This window comes from Myxocyprinus asiaticus, chromosome 3 (genome assembly GCF_019703515.2).
Source record: "Myxocyprinus asiaticus isolate MX2 ecotype Aquarium Trade chromosome 3, UBuf_Myxa_2, whole genome shotgun sequence".
NCBI lineage: Eukaryota > Metazoa > Chordata > Actinopteri > Cypriniformes > Catostomidae > Myxocyprinus > Myxocyprinus asiaticus.
In genome coordinates, this window is record NC_059346.1 from 23,195,214 (window position 1) to 23,216,189 (window position 20,976).

The window sequence follows — 20,976 nt, forward strand, 5'->3', positions numbered from 1 at the left end:
GACGTTACACTTACACACAAATTGCTCCACACTAAGGACATCTGTTACATGCACAAGTCTATAACCACAAAGAGCAATCTGGGATCAGATTCACAACAATTTATCTACGCTTTTTGATTGATGGAACATAATCAGCACTTTTCATCACTATCTGTTTTTAAGAAAAGATACTTATTTCTATTGGTTAATGTCAATGTTTGTCCAATAATGGAGCACAAGATTTAAAAATAGCAAAGCATTCAGATTACATAATGTAGGATAAATATGCCAAATCAATACCAAAGACCTTAACCTTTGTGCTTAGCCTGCTCGAAGAACCAAAATAGAATCCAATATATAGTACTGCATGTGGGTGTGTGTGTGCCGGATGTACTAACTGTATGTGTTTAACTGTGTGTGTGTGAGACAAAGAGTGAATTGTTGCATTTGTATTCAAAATGAGTGCAGGGTGAGACACATAGTCATTCTCCAGGGATAACATGAAGCAGAGGAGAGACAGGGCACATGCCAGCAAGCAAAGAAAAAAAAGAGTGATGATCTAGCTCATTCAAACCCAGCAAAAAGGCCTGAGGTGCACGCTCAGCCAAAGACTACAAACTACAAATTTTAACACAAGAAGGTAATAATAAAGAACAGTTTTAATTCCCTTGGTGTGGACTCAAACGCCAAACAGATCACTGTGATCTCAACAGATATTTTTAACCTCAACCAAATGTCTTTGAGATTCTCATTCTCTTGTGGAACCATGAAGCAAGCTTTTGGTGTCAATGATTTAGAACAATCACTTTGTCATGCTCTAATTTTCATAATAGGATGTTTTAATTGTTTATTTAGTTTCACGTTCATTTGTGAGTTGGATTGTCAAGGAGGAAAAGTAACTTGGCAACTCATCTTCTTTCTAGACTGGTTTAAAGGTTTTAAAGGTTCAGCCATAAATACAAATTCTGTAGTTTACTTTTTGTCATTTAATTTAAAGAATGTACTAGTCGCTTTATAACATGCAATTACAATAAATGGGCACTAAAAGCTTCAAAAAGGATGCAAAAGCACCATTAAAGTAGTCCATGTGCATTGTGACAAATTAGGGATGTGCACACAAGTAATGGATCAATCCAGTGCTCGTTCAGCTTTAAATATTCAACTAGTGAAAACGTCATGGTTACTGGTGTAACCTCCGTTCCCTGATGGAGGGAACGAGACGTTGATGTCGATGTAGTGACACTAGGGGTCACTCTTGGGAGCCCGAGACACCTCTGGTCTTTGATAAAAGGCCAATGAAAATTGGCGAGTGGTATTTGCATGCCACTCCCCCTGACATACGGGTATAAAAGGAGCTGGTATGCAACCACTCATTCAGGTTTTACACTGAGGAGCCGATATAAGGTCCGGCCATTTCAGCGGGTAGTTCAGCGTTGTGGCAGGAGGGACCAACGTCTCGTTCCCTCCATCAGGGAACGGAGGTTGCACCAGTAACCATGACGTTCCCTATCTGTCACTCACTCGACGTTGGTGTCGATGTAGTGACACTAGGGGTCCCTATACAAAACACCACAAGGCTGAACTGTGTTACGTGAACTGGCGGTGTGTGGTGGGCAGACTTGCTGTGTGCCTCATAGCCAGCACACCAGGTCGACACGTAACCTCCCCCAACACAGTTATGAGTGTCGAACGGCCCTTTTTGGGGACAAGTCATCTACCCAAAGATAGAGACAGGCTTAACCCAGTCGTGGCCTCTTTTCCCCTGCTCTTTTTCCACTCCCTAAAAAAGAAGGGGGATTATCCAACTGGGCCACCAGGTCTAGTCGGGGGGTGTCCCTCCCAAGGGGAGGACACCGTGGAGACCACACCTCGCCCCAAGAGGGGGGGGGAGGGGGTATTTAAGTGGAAGAATACGTCACATGGTCTTTCCAACCATGTGGAGAGCCTTCAAGGTAGATCCTGCCCAATGGGGGAGGAGTTCCTACAAACATGGAGACTGGGGCAGAGGGGCTCTGCCCAAGGAAGACGCAGTTTGCCAGGAGGGAAACGAATTAGCGGAAGATATAGATCGCATGGGGTTAGCCTTACAGGGAACCGCCACATGCGGAGCACCTACCCCAGAACCGGGCTCTTAGTTAGCGTGTGTACTGGGCCGGCAGCGAGTCTCTCCGAAAACTCGACTGCCACAGGGCTCGGAGGAAGTCAACCAGGGAACAAATTTTGTGTACACTACTGGGAATTTAGGCGCACGTCTTCAGCTCAAAAGGAGGTGGAAGGTGCTATGTGCAAGCGATACACCCGGCCGGCTATCCCGGGCTTATCCGCTTGTGTTGCATGCCACTACCTGGGACAAAACCGGTTCCACCCGGAGGTTGTAGAACCTTGCAAAGGTGTTGGGTGTTGCCCAGCCCGCTGCTCTGCAAATGTCTGTTAAAGAGGCACCTCTGGCCAAGGCCCATGAAGCCGCCACACCACGAGTAGAATGGGCTCGTAGCCCTACCGGGAGCAGCATGTTTTGGGCGAGATATGCCATAGTTATGGCGTCAACGAGCCAGTGGGTGATCCTCTGCTTGGAGACAGCGCTTCCTTTCCGCTGTGTACCAAAAGCAGACAAAGAGCTGCTCAGAGATTCTAAAGCTCTGCGTGCGATCCAAATAGATGCGTAAAGCACGCACCGGACACAGCGACGACAGGGCTGGGTCTGCCTCCTCCTGGGGCAGCACTTGCAGGTTCACCACCTAGTCCCTAAAGAGGTGGTGGGAACCTTGGGCACATAGCCCGGTCAGGGTCTCAGGATCACATGAGAGTAACCTGGACCAAACTCCAGGCACGTTTTGCTGACAGAGAACGCTTGCAGGTCACCTACCCTCTTGATGGAAGTGAGCGCAGTCAGAAGGGCAGTCTTCAAGGAGAGTGCCTTAAGCTCAGCTGACTGCAAAGGCTCAGAGGGGGCTCTCTGTAGACCCTGAAGAACTACAGAGGTCCGATGAGGGAACGAGGCGCGGCCTGGAGGGATTCAGCCTCCTGGCGCCTCTTAGGAACCTGATGATCAGGTCGTACTTCCCTAAGGACTTACCGTCGACTGCGTCGTGGTGTGCTGCTATGGCAGCAACATACACCTTCAAGGTGGAAGGGGACAGCCTCCCTTCCAACCTCTCTTGCAGGAAGGAAAGCACTGATCTGACTGCGCATCTCTGGGGGTTCTCCCGACAGGAAGAACACCACTTAGTGAACAGACGCCACTTAAAGGCATACAGGCGCCTCGTAGAGGGAGTCCTAGCCTGAGTGATCGTGTCTACCATCGCAGGTGGGAGACAGCTTAGGTCTTCCACGTCCCGTCCAGGGGCCAGACATGGAGATTCCAGAGGTCTGGGCGCGGGTGCCGGATGGTGCCCCTTCCCAGAGAAAGAGGGTCCTTCCTCAGGGGAATTTGCCAGGGGGGAGCTGTCGCGAGGAGCGTGAGGTCCGAGCACCACGTCTGGGCGGGCCAGTAGGGTGCCACCAGGATGACCTGCTCCTCGTCCTCCCTGACCTTGCACAGGGTCTGTGCAAGCAGGCTCACTGGGGGAAATGCATATTTGCGAATGCCAGGGGGCCAGCTGTGTGCCAGCGTGTCTATGCCGAGGGAGGCCTCGGTCAGGGCGTACCAGAGCGGGCAATGGGGAGGATTCTTGGGAGGCGAACAAGTGCACCTGTGCCTGTCAAATTGACTCCAAATCAGCTGGACCACCTCAAGGTAGAGTCTCTACTCTCCCCTGAGGGTAACCTGTTGTGACGGCGCATCCACCGTAGTGTTGAGGTTGCCTGGGATGTGAGTGGCTTGCAGCGACTTGAGGTGCTGCTGACTCCAGAGGAGGAGACGGCGGGCGAGTTGTGACATACAACGAGAGCGCAAACCACATTGGCGGTTGACATATGCTACCGTTGTCGTGTTGTCTGTCTGAACTAGCACGTGCTTGCCCTGGATCAACGGCCGAAACCTCCACAGGGTGAGCAGAATTGCCAACAACTCGAGGCAGTTGATGTGCCAATGCAGTTGCAGACCCGTCCAGAGGCCGGCGGCTGCGTGCCCGTTGCAAACAGCGCCCCAGCCCGTTTTGGATGCGTCTGTCGTGACCACGACGCGCCTGGGGACCAGTTCTAGAGGAACACCTGCCCGTAGGAACGAGAGGTCGGTCCAAGGGCTGAAAAGACGGTGACAGACCAACGTGATGGTCACGTGGTGTGTCCCGTGGCGCCATGGCCATCTTGGGACTCGAGTCTGGAGCCAGTGCTGAAGCGGCCTCATATGCATCAACCCGAGCGGGGTGGCCACCACAGAGGATGCCATATGCCCCAAGAGCCTCTGAGGGAGTTTCAGTGGAACTGCTGTTCCCTGTTTGAACGCCTTCAAACAGGCCAGCACTGACTGGGCACGCTCGTTCGTAAGGCGCGCCGTCAAGGAGACTGAGTCCAACTCCAAACCGAGAAAAGAGATGCTCTGAACTGGGAGGAGCTTGCTCTTTTCCCAGTTGACCCGAAGCCCTAGTCGGCTGAGGTGTGAGAGCACCAGGTCCCTGTGTGCGCACAACACATCTCGAGAGTGAGCTAGGATTAGCCAGTCGTCGAGATAGTTGAGAACGCGAATGCCCACCTCCCTTAACGGGGCAAGGGCAGCCTTGGCGACCTTTGTAAAGACGCGAGGAGACAGGGACAGGCCGAAAGGGAGGACTTTGTACTGATACGCCTGACCCTCGAACGTGAACCGCAGGAAGGGTCTGTGTCGAGGAAGGATCGAGGCGTGGCAGTACGCATCCTTCAGGTCTACCGCCGTGAACCAATCTTGATGCCGGACGCTCGCCAGAATGCGTTTTCGCGTCAGCATCTTGAATGGGAGTCTGTGTAAAGCCTAGTTCAGAACTCACAGGTCCAAGATTGGCCTCAACCCACCGCATTTTTTCGGTACAATGAAGTAGGGGCTGAAAAAATACCCTTCTTCATCTCGGCTGAAGGGACAGGTTCTATCGCGCCCTTCTGTAGGAGGGTAGCGATCTCCGCGCAAGGTAGCAGTGTTTTCATCTTTCACCAAGGTGAAGTGGACGCCGCTGAACCTGGGCGGATGCCCGGCGAAGTGAATCACGCAGCCGAGTCGGACGGTCCGGACCAGCCCTCATGACGGATTGGAAAGCGCAAGCCATGCGTCCAAGTTCCGCGGGGCAGAGCTCGAGGTGCCACACCACGTCGTGGCCGTGCTGAGTCTAAGGACATGGAAGCACTTACCTGGCTCCTTGTGACCCGTGGAGACTGTCACATCGGGGGCGGATTTGTGCCACAGCTGGGCGCTCAGGGGCGGGAGACTGCCGCTGGAGCGCCAAACCTGTCAAATCGAGTGGTGGACGGTGGTCGTGATGACGGCCGTACACACCGGATATGTGACCCAGGGAACAAGGAAATCGCTCTTGCTGAGCTCTTGAGTACTGCAGCCACTCGGGCATGCAGCGCAAAATGCAAAAGGTAACAAAAAGATGAAGATCTGCTTACCAGTTCCAGAGCAGCGGGTTTCATTGTCCCTGGGTCGCCCGTCTCAAGGGTGCTTTGAAGCCTTTCATGGGTTCTGGGCGGCCGTGAGAGACGGGTGGCCTCTGCTTCCTGTGGTGGGCTCCACGCCGGGGCCGGGCCGAAGGGGCGGGCTGCGGCGGAGCTGGTGCAGTCACCGCAGGGGGACGCCCTTGGCGATGAGTATACGGGGTGTGGGATCTTGAGCCACGCCGGGGCAGGATATGCCGGCTAGCATCCATCTACTGCTCTACCATCGAAAACTGCTGGGCAAAGTCCTCGACGGTATTCGCTGAATAGGCCTGCCTGGGAAATGGGGGCAGCAAGGAATCGTGTCTTGTCAGCCTCACCCATCTCGACCAGGTTGAGCCAAAGGTGGCGCTCCTGGACCACTAGTGTGGCCATCGTCCGCCCGAGAGACCGCGCCGTGACCTCCATCGCTCGGAGAGCGAGGTCAGTCGCCGAGCGCAGTTCCTGCATCAATCCCGGGGCGGAACTACCCTCGTGAAGTTCCTTTAGCGCCTTGGCGGACTTGCAGGAGAGCCATGGCGTGCAGGGCGGAGGCGGCTTGTCCAGTGGCACCGTAGGCCTTGGCTGTCAGAGACGACGTAAACCTACAGGCCTTGGATGGGGGCTTCGGGCACCTGCGCCAGGTGGCGGCGCTCTGTGGGCATAGGTGTACCGCGAGTGCCTTTATCCACCGGGGGATTGCCGAATAGCCCTTGGCCGCCCCACCATCGAGGGTAGTGAGGGCGGGGAAGCTGAAAAGATCGGAACCGGGCAGTAAAAAGTGCCTCCCGCGACCTTGTCAGCTCTTCATGCACTTCCGGGAAGAGAGGAACGGGGGCGGGGCGTGGCTTTGAGCGGCGCCGCGAGCCCAGGAACCAATCACCGAGCCGCGAGGGTTCAGGGAAGAGCGGTGAAATCCACTGTAACCGACGCTCGCGGCTGCCCGGGAAAGCATGTCGTCATCTTTAAAAAGACGTTCCGTGTGTGCGCACTTTTAGAGAAATATATACTCTTTTAGAGGGGAAAAATGCTCTTTCAGAAAATATACTCTCTAGTTTTTCTGCCAAAGCGCCCAGCGGCGTTCTCTGCAGTGCACCAGTGCAGAGGGGGGAGAAGCCGCTGAAATGCGCCGTCAGATCCAGCAGAGGTGAATGAACAGTAGTATTCAGCTCAATGAGCATGACCGTTCGCTCCGAAGAGAAAATCTGAATGAGTGGTCGCATACCAGCTCCTTTTATACCTGTATGTCCGGGGGAGTGGCATGCAAATACCACTCGCCAATTTTCATTGGCCTTTTATCAAAGACAAGAGGTGTCTCAGGCTCGCAAGAGTGACCCCTAGTGTCACTACATCGACACCAACTTCGAGTGAGTGACAGATAGAGAACACTACTTGAATATTGCAGTTTGATTTTCCTTTGTGCCTTTGCCTGCCGTGGGCAACATTGAAACTGCTTCTCTCACCTAAATCTTCCTGCTAGTTCACACAAAAAGAAAATTCTGCCATTATTTAAAATGATTGTATCACTTCAGAAGACTTGGAATGTATGTTTCTATGGGTGAGTGCAAATGTTTATTTGTTTTTGTTTTTTCATTTTTTAATTGAAAACTTGTTGTTTATGCATATTGCTAATTTTTTTTTTCACAAGAAAAACAGGTTCAAAAGTTAAATTCTAAATTACAAGTAATCAAATTTTATTTTATTTTTTATGTGTTGAGTACTCGACTACAAATTTACTTGAACTGACCTTTTTCTCTTCCAATCCGATTCCGATATCGGAAATCTCAGTATCGGTCGATCCCGATCTCAACTGTCTCAATGACTGGCAGGCTCTAGCTCACTCTCGAGACTTGTTGTGTGAGCACAGGGACCTGGTGCTCAGGCACCTCAGCCGGTTGGGGCTTCGGGTCAACTGGGGAAAGAGCAGCTCTCCCCGGTACAGAGCATCTCTTTTCTCAGGTTGGAATTAGACTCAGTCTCTATGATTGCACGCCTCACGAGCGAGCGCACGCAGTCAGTGCTGAACTGCCTGAAGTTGTTCAGGCAGAGCACAGCGGTCCCACTGAAGCATTTTCAGAGGCTCCTGGGGCATATGGCATCCTCAACGGTGTTCATGGCACTCGGGTCAATGCATATGAGACCGCTTCAGCACTGGCGTCAGACTCAAGTAACGAGGTGGGCATGGCGCGGCGGCACACATCGAGTGGTCATCACGCCGATCTGCCGCTACCTGCTCAGCCCTTGGACGTGCCTTGCATTCCTGCTGGCAGGAGTCCCCTTAGTGCAAGTACACCAGGCGCGTCATGGTTACGACAGACGCCTCTGAGCATGGCTGGGGCGCCGTGTGCAACGGGCATGCAGCCACAGGCTCCAGGACAGGGCCGCAACTGCATTGGCATGTCAACTGCCTCGAGCTGCTCGCAATGTTGCTCGCCCTGCAGAGGCTTCGGCTGTTGATCCAGGGTAAGCACGTGTTGGACAACATGGTGATGGTAGCGTACAGTAGCCACCAAGGTGACTTGCGCTTGCGTCGCATGTCGCAACTCGCCCGCCGCCTCCTCCTCTGGAGTCAGCAGCGACTCAAGTCGTTGCGAGCCACTCACATCCCGCGGGACCTCGACAGCATGGCAGACGCGCTGTCGCGACAGGTCACACTCAGGGGAGAATGGAGACTCCAACCCCAGGTGGTCCAGCTGGTTTGGAGTCGATTTAGTCAAGCGCAGGTAAGCCTGTTCACTTCCTGGGAATCCTCCCACTTCCCGCTCTGGCACGACCTGACCGAGGCCTCCCTTGACACAGATGTGCTGGCACACAGCTGGCCCCGGGGGCCACACTAGTATGCGTTCCCCGCAGTGAGCTTACTTTCACAGACCCTGTGCAAGGGTAGGTGCTCCACATGTGCTGGTTGCCTGTTTGTAACCCTGTGTGATGTATCTTCCACGAGACGGTTTCCCTGTTGTTAAACCCGTGTCTTCCTTAGGCAGAGTTTCCCTCTGCCACCGGTCACAGTGTTTGTAGAGCTCCATCCCCTCTGGGTAGAACCTACCATGGGGACTTCTCCACATGCAACACTGCCGACAAGACTCTGTAAGAATATGTGACGTATTTCCACACAATTGCCTCCCCTTTGGGCAGGATGAGGTCTCCGCGGTGAATGGACACCCCCCGGACGCGGACATTTATGGCCTCCAGCTGAACGATTTCCATTCTTTTTTGGGGAGAAAAAAGAAGAGAAGAGGCCACGGCTGGGGCGGCCTGTCCCCATTTTGGGCAGTCGACTTGTCCCCAAGGTGCGGGGGACCATACAACACTCATAGGAGCATTGTGGGAGGTTATGTGACGGCCAGATGCACTGGCTACGAGGCACGCAATGGTTTGCCCATCTCACACCGCCAGTCCAAGTAACGCAGTTCAGCTAGTTGTGGCATTTCGTATAGGGACCCCTAGTGTCACTACATCGACACAACGTCGCGTGAGTGACAGATAGGGAACGTCCTGGTTACTTTCATAACCTCCGTTCCCTGATGGAGGGAATGAGACATTGTGTCCCTCCTGCCACAACTCTGAACTACCCGCTGAAATGGCCGGGACCCTGTCTCGGCTCCTCAGCACAAAACCTGAATGAGTGGTTGCGAGCCAGCTCCTTTTATACCCGTATGCCCGGGGGAGTGGCATGCCAATTCCACTCGCCAATTCCCACTGGCCTTTTCTCAAAGATCAGAGGTGTTTGGGGCTCCCAAGGGCGACCCCTAGTGTCACTACATCGACACAACGTCTCGTTCAGCTCATACGTGTATATGTAATTTATTTTTAAAATCTATTCATCTCATTATGTGTAAAACTTTTTTTAATTGAGAACCACTGCAACCTGAAGTTGAGAACAAAAGAAGTCCAATTCATTAACAAATCATTCAGACTGGTTTTGTGAACCAGCTCGACTGATTTGCTGCAAAGATCCGATGCACGAGAATAATTAGTTCCCGAATTGGACATCTCTACTTCTCTCGATAGATGGTGAGGATGTTAAAATTTTAAGAGAATAACATTTTTAGGTGACATGTTCCTTTAAGTATGAGGAAGAGTGCTCTAAGTGACTCTCCATCTATTGGTTCCTCAGGCATGTTCAGCTTTTTAAAATCTCCATGACAGTGCACCAGATGGATTTACTGAAAACTCCACTTCCATCAACCTTTGGACCTTCCATCTAAACATCTCTCTATCCTTGTCTTCCTTCAAGCTATGATTAAAAAAAAAACATCTCTCTTGCTTTGATGAATTGGTCCATGTTATCTTTCATGGACCCATTCACCACTTTGCTTATCTTTGATGATCCTTACTGGTTGGAAAACAAATCAGCTTTTCACTATTTTGACACTTATGTAACCCCAAACTCTGCCCTAACAGCATTTTTAATTACATTCCCTCTCTGTTTAAGTTATACAATGGTAAACGTGCATCTCAATGGTGAAAATAGCAGAACACTGCGCTTTGTTTGTTTCAGAAGTATGAGATTTGGAATGGGTGCTGTTTTGAGCCAATGTACTGTTTACTGGAAGAGAACACATCCAGGGGAGTAGTATGTTAGCTATTTACAGGACTGGGATGGTCTCAATTATTACTGCTAAATCTACTGAGAGAGATAAATAGATAGATATAAATATAGGGGATCAAGATAAGACTTGAAATACAGAGGAGAGCAAGCAGCTGTGTCACCATTATTTGCATTATCAGTACAATTTGTCATTAAGAATGATTACTTCAGCCTTTCAGGTCAATAAGGGTGAGATTCCAACAGAGAGCACAGACAATCTGACTTTACCTGCTGTTCTTCCTTGTCAGATCCCCTGTTGTTCAGCAGATTACTAAAACCCATTATAAAGTTTTAGTTCAATCATCAGTTTAGCTAAAACCTGAATAAGTGAATGTTTGTTTTTTATGTTTGATCCCTTCTACCAAGCTCTACGAAGAGATATCATATTAAATTGGAGTATACAGCAAGTCCATTCAAGTAACAATTCAATGAAATATAGGAATCCCTTGAACTTTTTTAATCCTTTGATCTATTGTTACCCACCCACTGGCACACACATCACCACACACCAAGCTCTCTGTCAGCTCTAATCAAGGCTCACTGTCGGGGTGGCTATGAATGTGTTCTCTGGCTTAAAACACTGCCTGCTTAATTAACGCTTTTATGAATTATTCAGCTCCTAATGGGAAACAGAATGGATCCAATTAATAAACGAGAGCAGGAATCCCAACAGGAGTGGCTCCAAACACCTCAATTAGCCTAGCAAGCTAACAGGAACTACGGCAATTATCTTGGAACAATGACACTTAAAGAAACTGCTGGAATTTAGCAGCAGGCAGAACTCAGTAATCTATTCTTTGAAAGATACTCAAAAGTATTGCTTGAGGTGTTTTATGTCACAGTACGCAAGCAGGAAGGAAGACCCAAATACAGGAATGAGTGAAACAAATGATTTTATTAAACAAAAGATAAAACAAACATGAAACACAAAACTCTCAAGTGCGAGAAAACTTGTAAGAAAACAAATAAAAAGAACAAAAAACGATAACAAACTGAATAACTGATAAACAAGATAACTAACGAGACAGAGGGGTAACACACAAACACTGGTCAACAGACATGGGAATAAAATGATCGGACAAACACAAGAGGAAAGGGAGCACAATATATACATGCAAGGCACAAGAGGAAACAGGTGAAGAAAATCAACATAACAAGGACTAAACTAGGGGTGAGGCCAGAGGGTACAAGGGGGCGGAGTTGGGAGAGCACATGGCAAACATAAGCACTAGACTAAGCCATGTGCTCGTACATAACACAAACTCACACAGACAAACAGACTGGTGGCTGGTGTCTGACAGTTGCTTGTTGCCGGGCTAAACAACAGACTGTTGGCTGGAGTCAGACGGGTGCTGGTTACTGGGTTGAGCAACAGAATGGTAGCTGATGGGCGCTGGCTTCTGGCTTGAGCAACAGAACGGTCAGGACTGTTGATGGTCACAGGGGACTTGACGGGCTCGTCGACAGCCTCGGGGACCTGGACGGGCTCGTCGACAGCCTCGGGGACCTGGACGGGCTTGTCGACAGCCTCGGGGAACTGGACAGACTTGATGTCTTCAGGGAACTGGACAGGCTCATCGACGGCAACAGGGAACAGGACAGGCTTGTCAACGGCCACAGGGAACAGGAGCGCTGGCAGCGACTGAGGAACGGCCTCCGTGGCCGGGAGCGCTAGCAGCGACTGGGGAACGGCCTCCATGGCCGGGAGCACTGGCAGACTGGGGAATAGCCACCGTGGCTGGGAGAACTGGCAGCGACTGGGGAACGGCCTCCATGGCTGGGAGCACTGGCAGCGACTGGGGAACAGCCTCTGTGGCTAGGAGCACTGGCAGCGACTGGGGAACGTCTTCCGTGGCTGGGAGCACTAGCAGCAACTGGGGAACGGCTTCCGTGGCTGGGAGCACTGGCAGCAACTGGGGAACGGCTTCCGTGGCTGGGAGCGCTAGCAGCAACTGGGGAACGGCTTCCGTGGCTGGGAGTGCTAGCAGCAACTGGGGAACGGCTTCCGTGGCAGGAAGCGCTAGCAGCAACTGGGGAACGGCTTCCGTGGCTGGGAGCACTGGCAGCAACTGGGGAACAGCTTCCGTGGCCGGGAGCACTGGCAGCGACTGGGGAATGGCCTCCATAGCCAGTTGCGCTGGCAGCGACTGGGGAACGGGCAACTTACTGGGCTTCCTCCTCCTCCTGGTGGTTGGCAGCACTGCAGCTGGAAAGGCCACCACCTCCTGACGGCCGGCTGCAGGCTACTCCGCCTCCTGGCGGTCCGCAGCGGGAATGACCTCAGGTGTGGAGCTCCGTCTCTTCCTCCTCCTATGAGTGATGGGAAGGGTGCAGCACCCACTGTCGGTGAGGGGGCACTGCTGTCCTCGGGCTGGGATGAAGAGAGAGATCCTTCCGAGACATAAGCTGAGATAATATAATCCCACTTTAAAGCCAATTTTATGGTCTTGGTAAGACTCCCCTCTTCCAGCAGGAATACAGGATTGATGGGCTCAACCAGGCCTGCCACAAAGAGGTTAATGAGGCATTCCTGGTTGAAGCCCAAACCCTAGGCCAACACTAGAAAATCCAGCAAATACTCCCTCACCGATTGGTTCCCCTGACAGAGACCAAAGAGTTTTTTTGGCTTTGGCAGCTCACTGGTGAACCATGGAATCAGAAAAAAAACTAATTCCTGCTGGATCCATCAGTGGTCGGATCGTTATGTCACGGTACACAAGCAGGAAGGAGGACCCAAATACAGGAATGAGTGAAACAAATGATTTTATTAAACAAAAGAAAAAACAAACATGAAACACAAAACTCTCAAGTGGGAGAAAACTTGTAAGAAAACAAATGGAACAAAACACTATAACAAACTGAATAACTAGTAAACAAGATAACTAACCACACAGAAGGGTAACACACAAACACTGGTCAACAGACATGGGAACAAAACAATCCGACAAACACAAGAGGAAAGGGAGCACAATATAGGCAAGGCACAAGAGGAAACAAGTGAAGACAATCAACATAACAAGAACTAAACTAGGGGTGAGGCCAGAGGGAACGAGGGGGCGGATCTGGGAGAGCAGGCTTAGTCTAGTGTTTATGTTTGCCATGTGCTCTCCCAACTCCGCCCCCTCATTCCCTCTGGCCTCACCAATAAAACAAATTCACACAGACAAACAACCGACAAAGACAGAAGGACAGATATAGAAAGATCACGACAATTTATTAGCGAGGAAACTTAGCAAGTAAATGAAAAAAAAGCCTCAAGCACAACAGTATAATAACAGTAATATTTGTTTGTTTGTTACTTACTATTTTTGGACAGCCCACTTAAGCCACATGCTTTTTCTACTAATTCCTTCAGTGTTGTCTTTTCAACCTTTCTCGGAAACTACTCTGCTGTGCTTTTATTTAAATGAGCTACCATTTTGTTACATGCCAGTACTGTTAAAAAGTGAAATTACATTTTAACCAGCACTTGTGTTTTTTTTTTTTTTTTTTTTGGTCACAGATACTATGAAATGTGAATTACCTTGCATCTACATAATAACACATGTAAGACCAACAATATTCCCCCATACGTTATCGCAGTCAGGCTAATAGAGTTGTCTGTACAAACAATTTCCAATGTTTTTCATTTGCGAGTTCCCAGCATGCATTTAAACATGAATTAATTAGTGTTAATAGGCTCATTTCTTGCTGCTTGCTGACTGTATTTATGCTGCTGTTTGTTTTTTTGGGGGGGGGGTTTTTTGGTTGCCTCAGTTTTTTTGTCTGGTGATGTTCAAAGGTTTGTTGATTTGCCACCATTATTGAGGTTTGTGTTAAGTGTTGAGGTCTATATGTGTCTGAAACAAATTTTTGCATGTTTTGTCTTGCCTAACAAGATCTGCATTTCTTCAGAAGCATATATTGTAATAAACTTCATACAAAAGTCATATAAAACCATATATGAGAATGAAATAGTGACAAAATAAAAGTTCTGGAATTGTTCATTAATCATTTTCTGAACAATAAAACTGTAGTTGACTTGACAAGACTTTACTGGCTGAACAAATTATTTAGCATGTAGTGAACAAACTAATTCAAACTGAGTGTTACAGAGGATAATTATTAAGATAGAATTTGAGAGAACTCAAAAGTCTTAATGACCCATGTTGCCTTGATATTTTAACTTTGCTCAACTGTTCCTTTTTTACAGTGATTATTGTGGTATCATTGATTTCAGATTACCTGTCTCTAAAGGTCATAAAACAAATGTAACTGGTTGGTCTCTACATGTCAGTCAGACAAGTGGGTGGTTCTTGGCCAGATCAAGCTGCAATATGGGCCAGACTTTTAGCAATTTGTCAAAAGTCTAGCTATGTGAGAGGAACCGAACACATAAAGCTAAAAGCCATGTTTCAACTGTGATACTATCATATCAGCTTATTTCACACATCTGCCTTGCAGTAAATGATCCAGCCATGCGAGAGACTATTCTCACCTCTTCAATCTTAAGAAATGTTTAGAGGCTGGCATTTTTGGGTAAACATGGTCAAGCATTTTTCATCCCAACATATGGAACCTGTAATCAAGACTCACTCACTCAATAAATCATCATACACAGGCATCAGGCCTTTGAACTACCATTATAGTATACTATATCAAAGGGTTAGTTCAACACAAAGAGTGAGTAAATGATGAATTGTTTTATTTTTTATTTTTTTAATGCTCCCTTTCATGTAAAAGTATCCACTGAATACTTATTATTATTGTTTGTGAGTGAAGGAAAGCAAAAACTATTGTGGCAAGCTCTTGAGTAACTGATGCAGTACTGAGCTGCAGTGTGCTTTTTTTAGCTGTGGATTCAATTCTGATCGGCAGCCAACATTGCAACATGATTATGATAGGCTGTACAACAAAGCAAGGACGATACAAAAGAATGATGCACCTCCCTCGGCAGTTGAAAGTGAATTCTCAAAAAAGAAAAAAGAAAACATAGAATGAGTCTGCCCACACAAATAGTCAAAGAGATAGAAAGCCAGAGAGAGCAGAAAGAAAAGTAAGAGTGAGGTGGCTTGCTGTCATTGCTCTTCTCCTGCACACACTGTTATGTAACCGCTGATTTAACTCTCAAATCTAGAACTAAAATTAGAGATGATAATAGATTCCACCATGGACAATTCTCAGTATGCATGTCTAACTGGACTTACAGTTGATCAAATTGCAATACCTCCAATTCTCTGAGCTCTGCCTGAGGCCAGCACCAGCTCCACATGGGCATTTTTATTCAATTATCTAATTTTCTGAAATTACCCTCAGAGAGTGAGGGAAGATGTGACAAAATGCCAAGATTAGGGCCATTTGACAGGAAGAGAATAAATGAGAGCGTTTGGTCATAATGCCAGTTATGGTTGTGGCACGGGCTATAAGCTACTGCACACCACTGTGCAATCAAGTAGGCAAAATAAAATAAATGATTGATTTTAGTCCTGCTAAAGGCAGTAAGTCTTACTGGACTCCACTAAAAGAATTGTCTGCATGATTTTGACTCTGACAGATAGCTTCAAGGGGAGGGAAGCAGAAAGCAGAAAGAAAGAAAGAAGAGTCAAGAATTTCAGACTTAACATATCCATCCATCAGCTGTTGAGATAAATCAAAAATACTCTTACACATTGGTTCTCAACCTTCTTGACACCAAGGTGTCCTTACTGAACAAGACATAATTTGCAGGCCCTGATGTGTACATATTCAGAGTAAAATTCAATGAGAGAAGGCGAGTATGAAATAAAAAAAATAAAACAAATGTTTGCATGAGAACTCAGCTGTGCATTCATGTTGTAGGCCCACATTAGTGTTTTTGCATGTTTTAATGAAGTTCGATTATTTGTATATAACTTCTTTTTAATAATTTTAAGTCATCTTGCGACCTTTTGAAAATTTGCTGAGGCCCCCTCGCTAGATTTCTACTGTTTTTATATAAAGCTCAATCCATAACCTACACCAAACAAATACAAAAAAAATGTATTCCCCTTTTTGTTGGTGAGAGTGGATTGCGAGGGGGGTTAATACACTTGGTGATCTTTATGAGAGTGGTGTGATGAGATCCTTTGAAAATTTGGTTCAATATTTTGGGATCCCCAGATCTCAGTTTTTTAGGTATCTTCAGCTATGCCACTTGCTCTGTACTGTTTTTGGGAATAGCATGCACCCCCCTAAAGCAGCAGATACTCTAGGAGAGGTGATTTCTGCTTTTGGAAAAGGTCATGAGGCATCAGTGTATTACTCCCTGCTAATTCAGAGTCTGGGGGATGGAGTCTCAACCACTCTCAAGAGATTATGGGAGAAAGATTTAAACTTGGAAATGGAGGAGGGAGAATGGGCTTGGATTTAAAGAAACATAAAAACTGCATCTAGAGATGCAAGGGTGCGCCTTATACAATTCAAGATTTTACATTGGTTCTATTGGACCCCCTCTAAATTGTATAGGCTTGGTCTTAAAGACACAGGCACCTGCTGGCGATGCCAATCAGAGGATGGAGATATAACCCATGTCTTTTTGGGGGTGTATTGAAATACAAAAGTTTTGGTTAAAGGTGCAGAGTCTGGTGTGCAATGTGTTAGGCATTGAGGTATCATTCTGCCCCAGACTCTGTATCTTGGGTGATGGGGCGGTCATTGACATTGAAAGTAGACACCTAAAGAGTTGGGTCTTAACCAGTGTCATGATCGCCAGGCAGATCATTTTGAGGGGTTGGCTGGAGCGCCCTCTTTTCAGGAGTGGTGCTCGGAGATGGGAAGGGTGGCAGCCTTTGAGGAAATGACATTCAGAGGAATGAGGAGGTATAAAGTGTTTGTGGAGAAATGGGGTGGGTATTTGTCATTTCTCGATGTGTGATTATTGGTGTTGTGTTTATCTGTTTATTTATTTATTTTATTTTTTTGTGCATGTGTGTGTGTCTATGTCATTTGGGACCACTGTTATGTTGTTGGAGTTAGGGTGGGATTGGGAGGGGTAATAGTTGGGGTTAAGTTTGATTCTATGTATATATGTTTTGTCTTATGAGTTATATATATGTGAATCAATAAAAATTGTTAATCGAAAAAAAGAACATCTACATTTTTAGAATAAAAACAAAACCGTTATCTATTTTATTGGTAACACTTAACAATAATGTTCCTTTAGTTAACATTAGTTAACACAACATTAGTTAACATGAACTAACATGAAAATTACTTATTAAGCATTTATTACTCTTAGTTAATGTTAATTTCAACATATATTAATACATTTTTAAATCAAAAGTATTTGTTAACATTAGTTAATGCACTATGAACTAACCATGAACAATATTATTTGTATTAACTAACATTAACAAAGATTAATCAGTGATGTACAAAATATATTGTTCATGGTTTGTTCATGATACCTAATGCATTATCTAATGTTAACAAATGGAACCTTATTGTAAAGTGTTACCATTTTATTTATTGATCATTTTTCAAAAAGGGAGATTTAGTCAGATTTAGTAAACACACACACATGCACAGATTAACACAGAGATAACACCTCACCTTGACAGCTTCTCCATGGGTGACTCGGTCAAAAACCACGTTATTCACTTTCATGATCTGGTCTCCAACTCTCAGCCCCTCTCTCTCAGCGGATGATCCCGGCTCCACCAAAGACACATAGATCCCAACTCCATGCTCTGATCCACCCCGTATGCTGAAGCCCAGGCCTTCGAAGCTCTTGCTCCGTTTCAGCGTCACCTGCCGAATTTCATCAGAAGCGTCCTGTATCAACGCCGCACAAGGGCCCGCTGGAGCTGTCCCCTCAGCTGGGGTGCTGAAAACGGGACCTGCGCGCACAGATCCTTGACTGAGACCGGCTTGCTCGCTCTCATGAAGAAAGTGCACTGATGATGCTCCTGCATGGGCATTCGTGTTGCTTATTTCTTCCGAGCACTCATGTGTGACACTGCTTGCTAGCAGATCCGTTTTCAGATACAGACCTTCCGACGTGTACTGGTCGAACAGCAGCTGGTCCGAGCGGGGTATGACCATGCGCAGCATGGGTAGAAGTTGGCGTTTGTTGGGTGTGTTGAGAATGACTTTGAGAGTCTGCACGAGATCGAAGACATTACGCTTAGCGTGGTAAACGTTGAGGCAGTGGATAAACTGCTCCCGTTCGAAGTCGTTGAGCAGTACGTTGAGCGCGTTGTGCAACTTCTTGACGTTAACGGATAACGCGCGGCCACCAGAGCCCAGCGAGTTTGTGCCCGACTTGAGGGAAACGCGCTCCAGATCCGTGCTCATTCTCAGAGACCTACGGTCGCTCCTCAAAACCACAGGGGGACTTCACAACAGGCATTAGAAATACAGCTCTTTCCCTGCCATCTTGTTAAAAATTTAACTGTACCGCGATTCGTGACCACATCCAGGCTCGAGACTGGTCATGCTGAGTTCAAGCTTCGTTTGAAAGCGCTCCCAACATAATAATACAATCAAATTAACGGTTAATTGGCGCAATACTGTTTCTGAACTTTTGATGCCTAACTACATTTACCGAAAAACACGTAAAGTGGTAGTTCTGTCAACTTTGAATGCTAAATAGGTTATATAGTGCAAAAAGTCCACTGTTTCTCAAGAGACAAACAAATCCCACCGTAAACGACTTAAGACCCGCGAGGATTGGATGTCCGTAACAGTGACTTTAATCCTTCTTTTAACACACTGTGCGTGGAAAAACGGCAGGTGACACTCCTCCTAATGATGAGAGAAAGCGAAAACCACAGCTTTGAGCGTTTCAAGTTTGGCAGTGGCGCGCAGATAAGGAGCGCGCGCTTGTTCGGTGCGGCTCGCTCTGATTTAGTAGTCCGTAGTGAGATCCACACACTCGTGCTCAGGAGGAAATGACGCACGCACGCGAGAGGCGACTCTGTTGCTTAGGAACAAACAACACTGAGTAACGCATGTGGACAAATTAAACCACATCTTTCCTGTGCGTGTGGTATGTGTAATGTTCAAGGTTCGCCTAGCCATTGTCGTTAATCAATAGAAAAATAAGACGTTTTCACAGAGGATTGTGAACTTTTGGGGACATAACTTGGTGTTAGTTCTTGATTGCAAGTTTCTCACAGCCACTTTATCTCACATAGCCTTATATTCGTGCCATAGGAAGATCATTTCCATGCCATGTGTTTTAGATAGAAGAATAAACCACCATTAGTAGTGATCTAAATACAACCTTATACTTTATTCGGATTTACAATGACATTTTCTGTTGGAACACTTTTTAAAAGAGATCTACCTGTCCTCCACATTTCCATTTGCTTAGGTATAGTGGGAATGGTTTGAACAGGGCCATACCTAGTGGGGTGAAAGGTGGTAACGATTCTAGGGGCCTCCGCAACAAATTCTAAATTTTATAGTTGTAATAGGAAAGGGGCCCTGACCAATATACAGTCAGGGGGCCCAGAATACCTTGCTACGGCCCTGGGTTTGAACATGGTTTCACCAAATGATGGAAGTGTGTGTTGTATATGTGATATGCTATGTGTGTCTGCTGAAGCTATCTAATCCCTTCTGTCTAGGGAGAGAGAGCAGTATCACATCTTAAACACAGGTTGGTAACTTAGTTGGTGTTGTGAGTGTGACAGGGTCTTTAAATGAATAGTTCACCCAAAAATGAAAATTCTTTCATTATTCACGTACCCTGATAACATCCCAGATGTGTATGACTGTCTTTCTTCAGCAGAACACAAATGAAGATTTTTAGAAGATAGAGCTCTGTCAGGTCCTTATAATGGAAGTACACGGGTGCCAGCACTTTGACAGTCCAAAAGTCATAATTAGGCAGTAATAAAGTAATCCACATGACTCCATTCAATCAATGAATGTCATCTGAAGCAAATCGATAAGTTTGTGTAAAAATATATAGATAATTAAAACGTTATTATCTTTTAAAAATAGCTGCTTTGCCAGCAGCTGACGTGAAGCGTGATGTAAGCATGTTGGCGAGTTCACATGAGAATTTGGAAGCGCCACTTATTTACAACAAAAGAACGAAACGTCATGCGAGTGTTCTGCCATTTCAAAAGGCATCGGATGGAAGTACCAGTTTAAAGTTAAAAACGTTTTAATTATCGACTTGTTTCTTACATAAACTTATCGATTTGCTTCAGAAGACATTCATTGATCGATTGGAGTCATGTAGATTACTTTATTGCTGCCTAAATGTGGCTTTTGGACCGTCAAAGTGCTGGCACCTGTGTATTTCTATTATAAGCCTGACAGAGCTCTATCTTCTTCTAAAAATCTTAATTTGTGTTCTGCTGAAAAAAGACAGTCTTACACATCTGGGATGGCATCAGCGTAAGTGAATAATTGGAGAATTTTCATTTTTGGGTGAACTATTCCTTTAAGAGAGGCTGTGTCTGAAATTGCATCTGATTAGAAATCCCACATAATTCATAAATTCATAGCAGCCCATGTAGTGTCATAAATAAAGTGTAATAATCATCCTTATTATTTTGGTTCAGCCTATTTTGTCTCAAGTCAAGTCATTTTTATTTGTATAGTGCTTTTCACAACACAAATCGTTTTAAAGCAGCTTTACAGAAAATTTAAAACGACAGTGTTTTAGGCCAGACTGTGGATTTCTGTTGCTGTGGAAGCTCAGTAAAAACACATGTGTCATCCTCTAAGCGCATAAAGAGGAATTAGAAAGGCCTGTCAACAGACATCCACAACCTCGTCTCACCAACGTCTTACTGTGAGCTATTAATAAACTCATATGGACAGACCGTTGCTCCTGTTAAGGCTGTATTTAACTTCATCCTTTTCAACTACTGTGTATCTGCATTGATTCATTTTCATTTCAATTC

The 20,976-nt window shown here is 46.8% G+C and overlaps 1 protein-coding gene across 1 annotated transcript in view; it reads right to left on the reverse strand.

Moving 5' to 3' along the window:
• Positions 1–18,499, reverse strand: part of LOC127424076 (whirlin-like) — a 116,404-nt gene extending 97,905 nt beyond the window's left edge. Inside the window, exon 1 of the mRNA XM_051668859.1 lies at positions 17,663–18,499. Within this exon, the coding sequence (XP_051524819.1) occupies positions 17,663–18,406 (744 nt within the window). The 5' untranslated portion in view covers positions 18,407–18,499. The remainder of the gene's footprint in view (positions 1–17,662) is intronic.
• Positions 18,500–20,976: the final 2,477 nt, after the last annotated feature.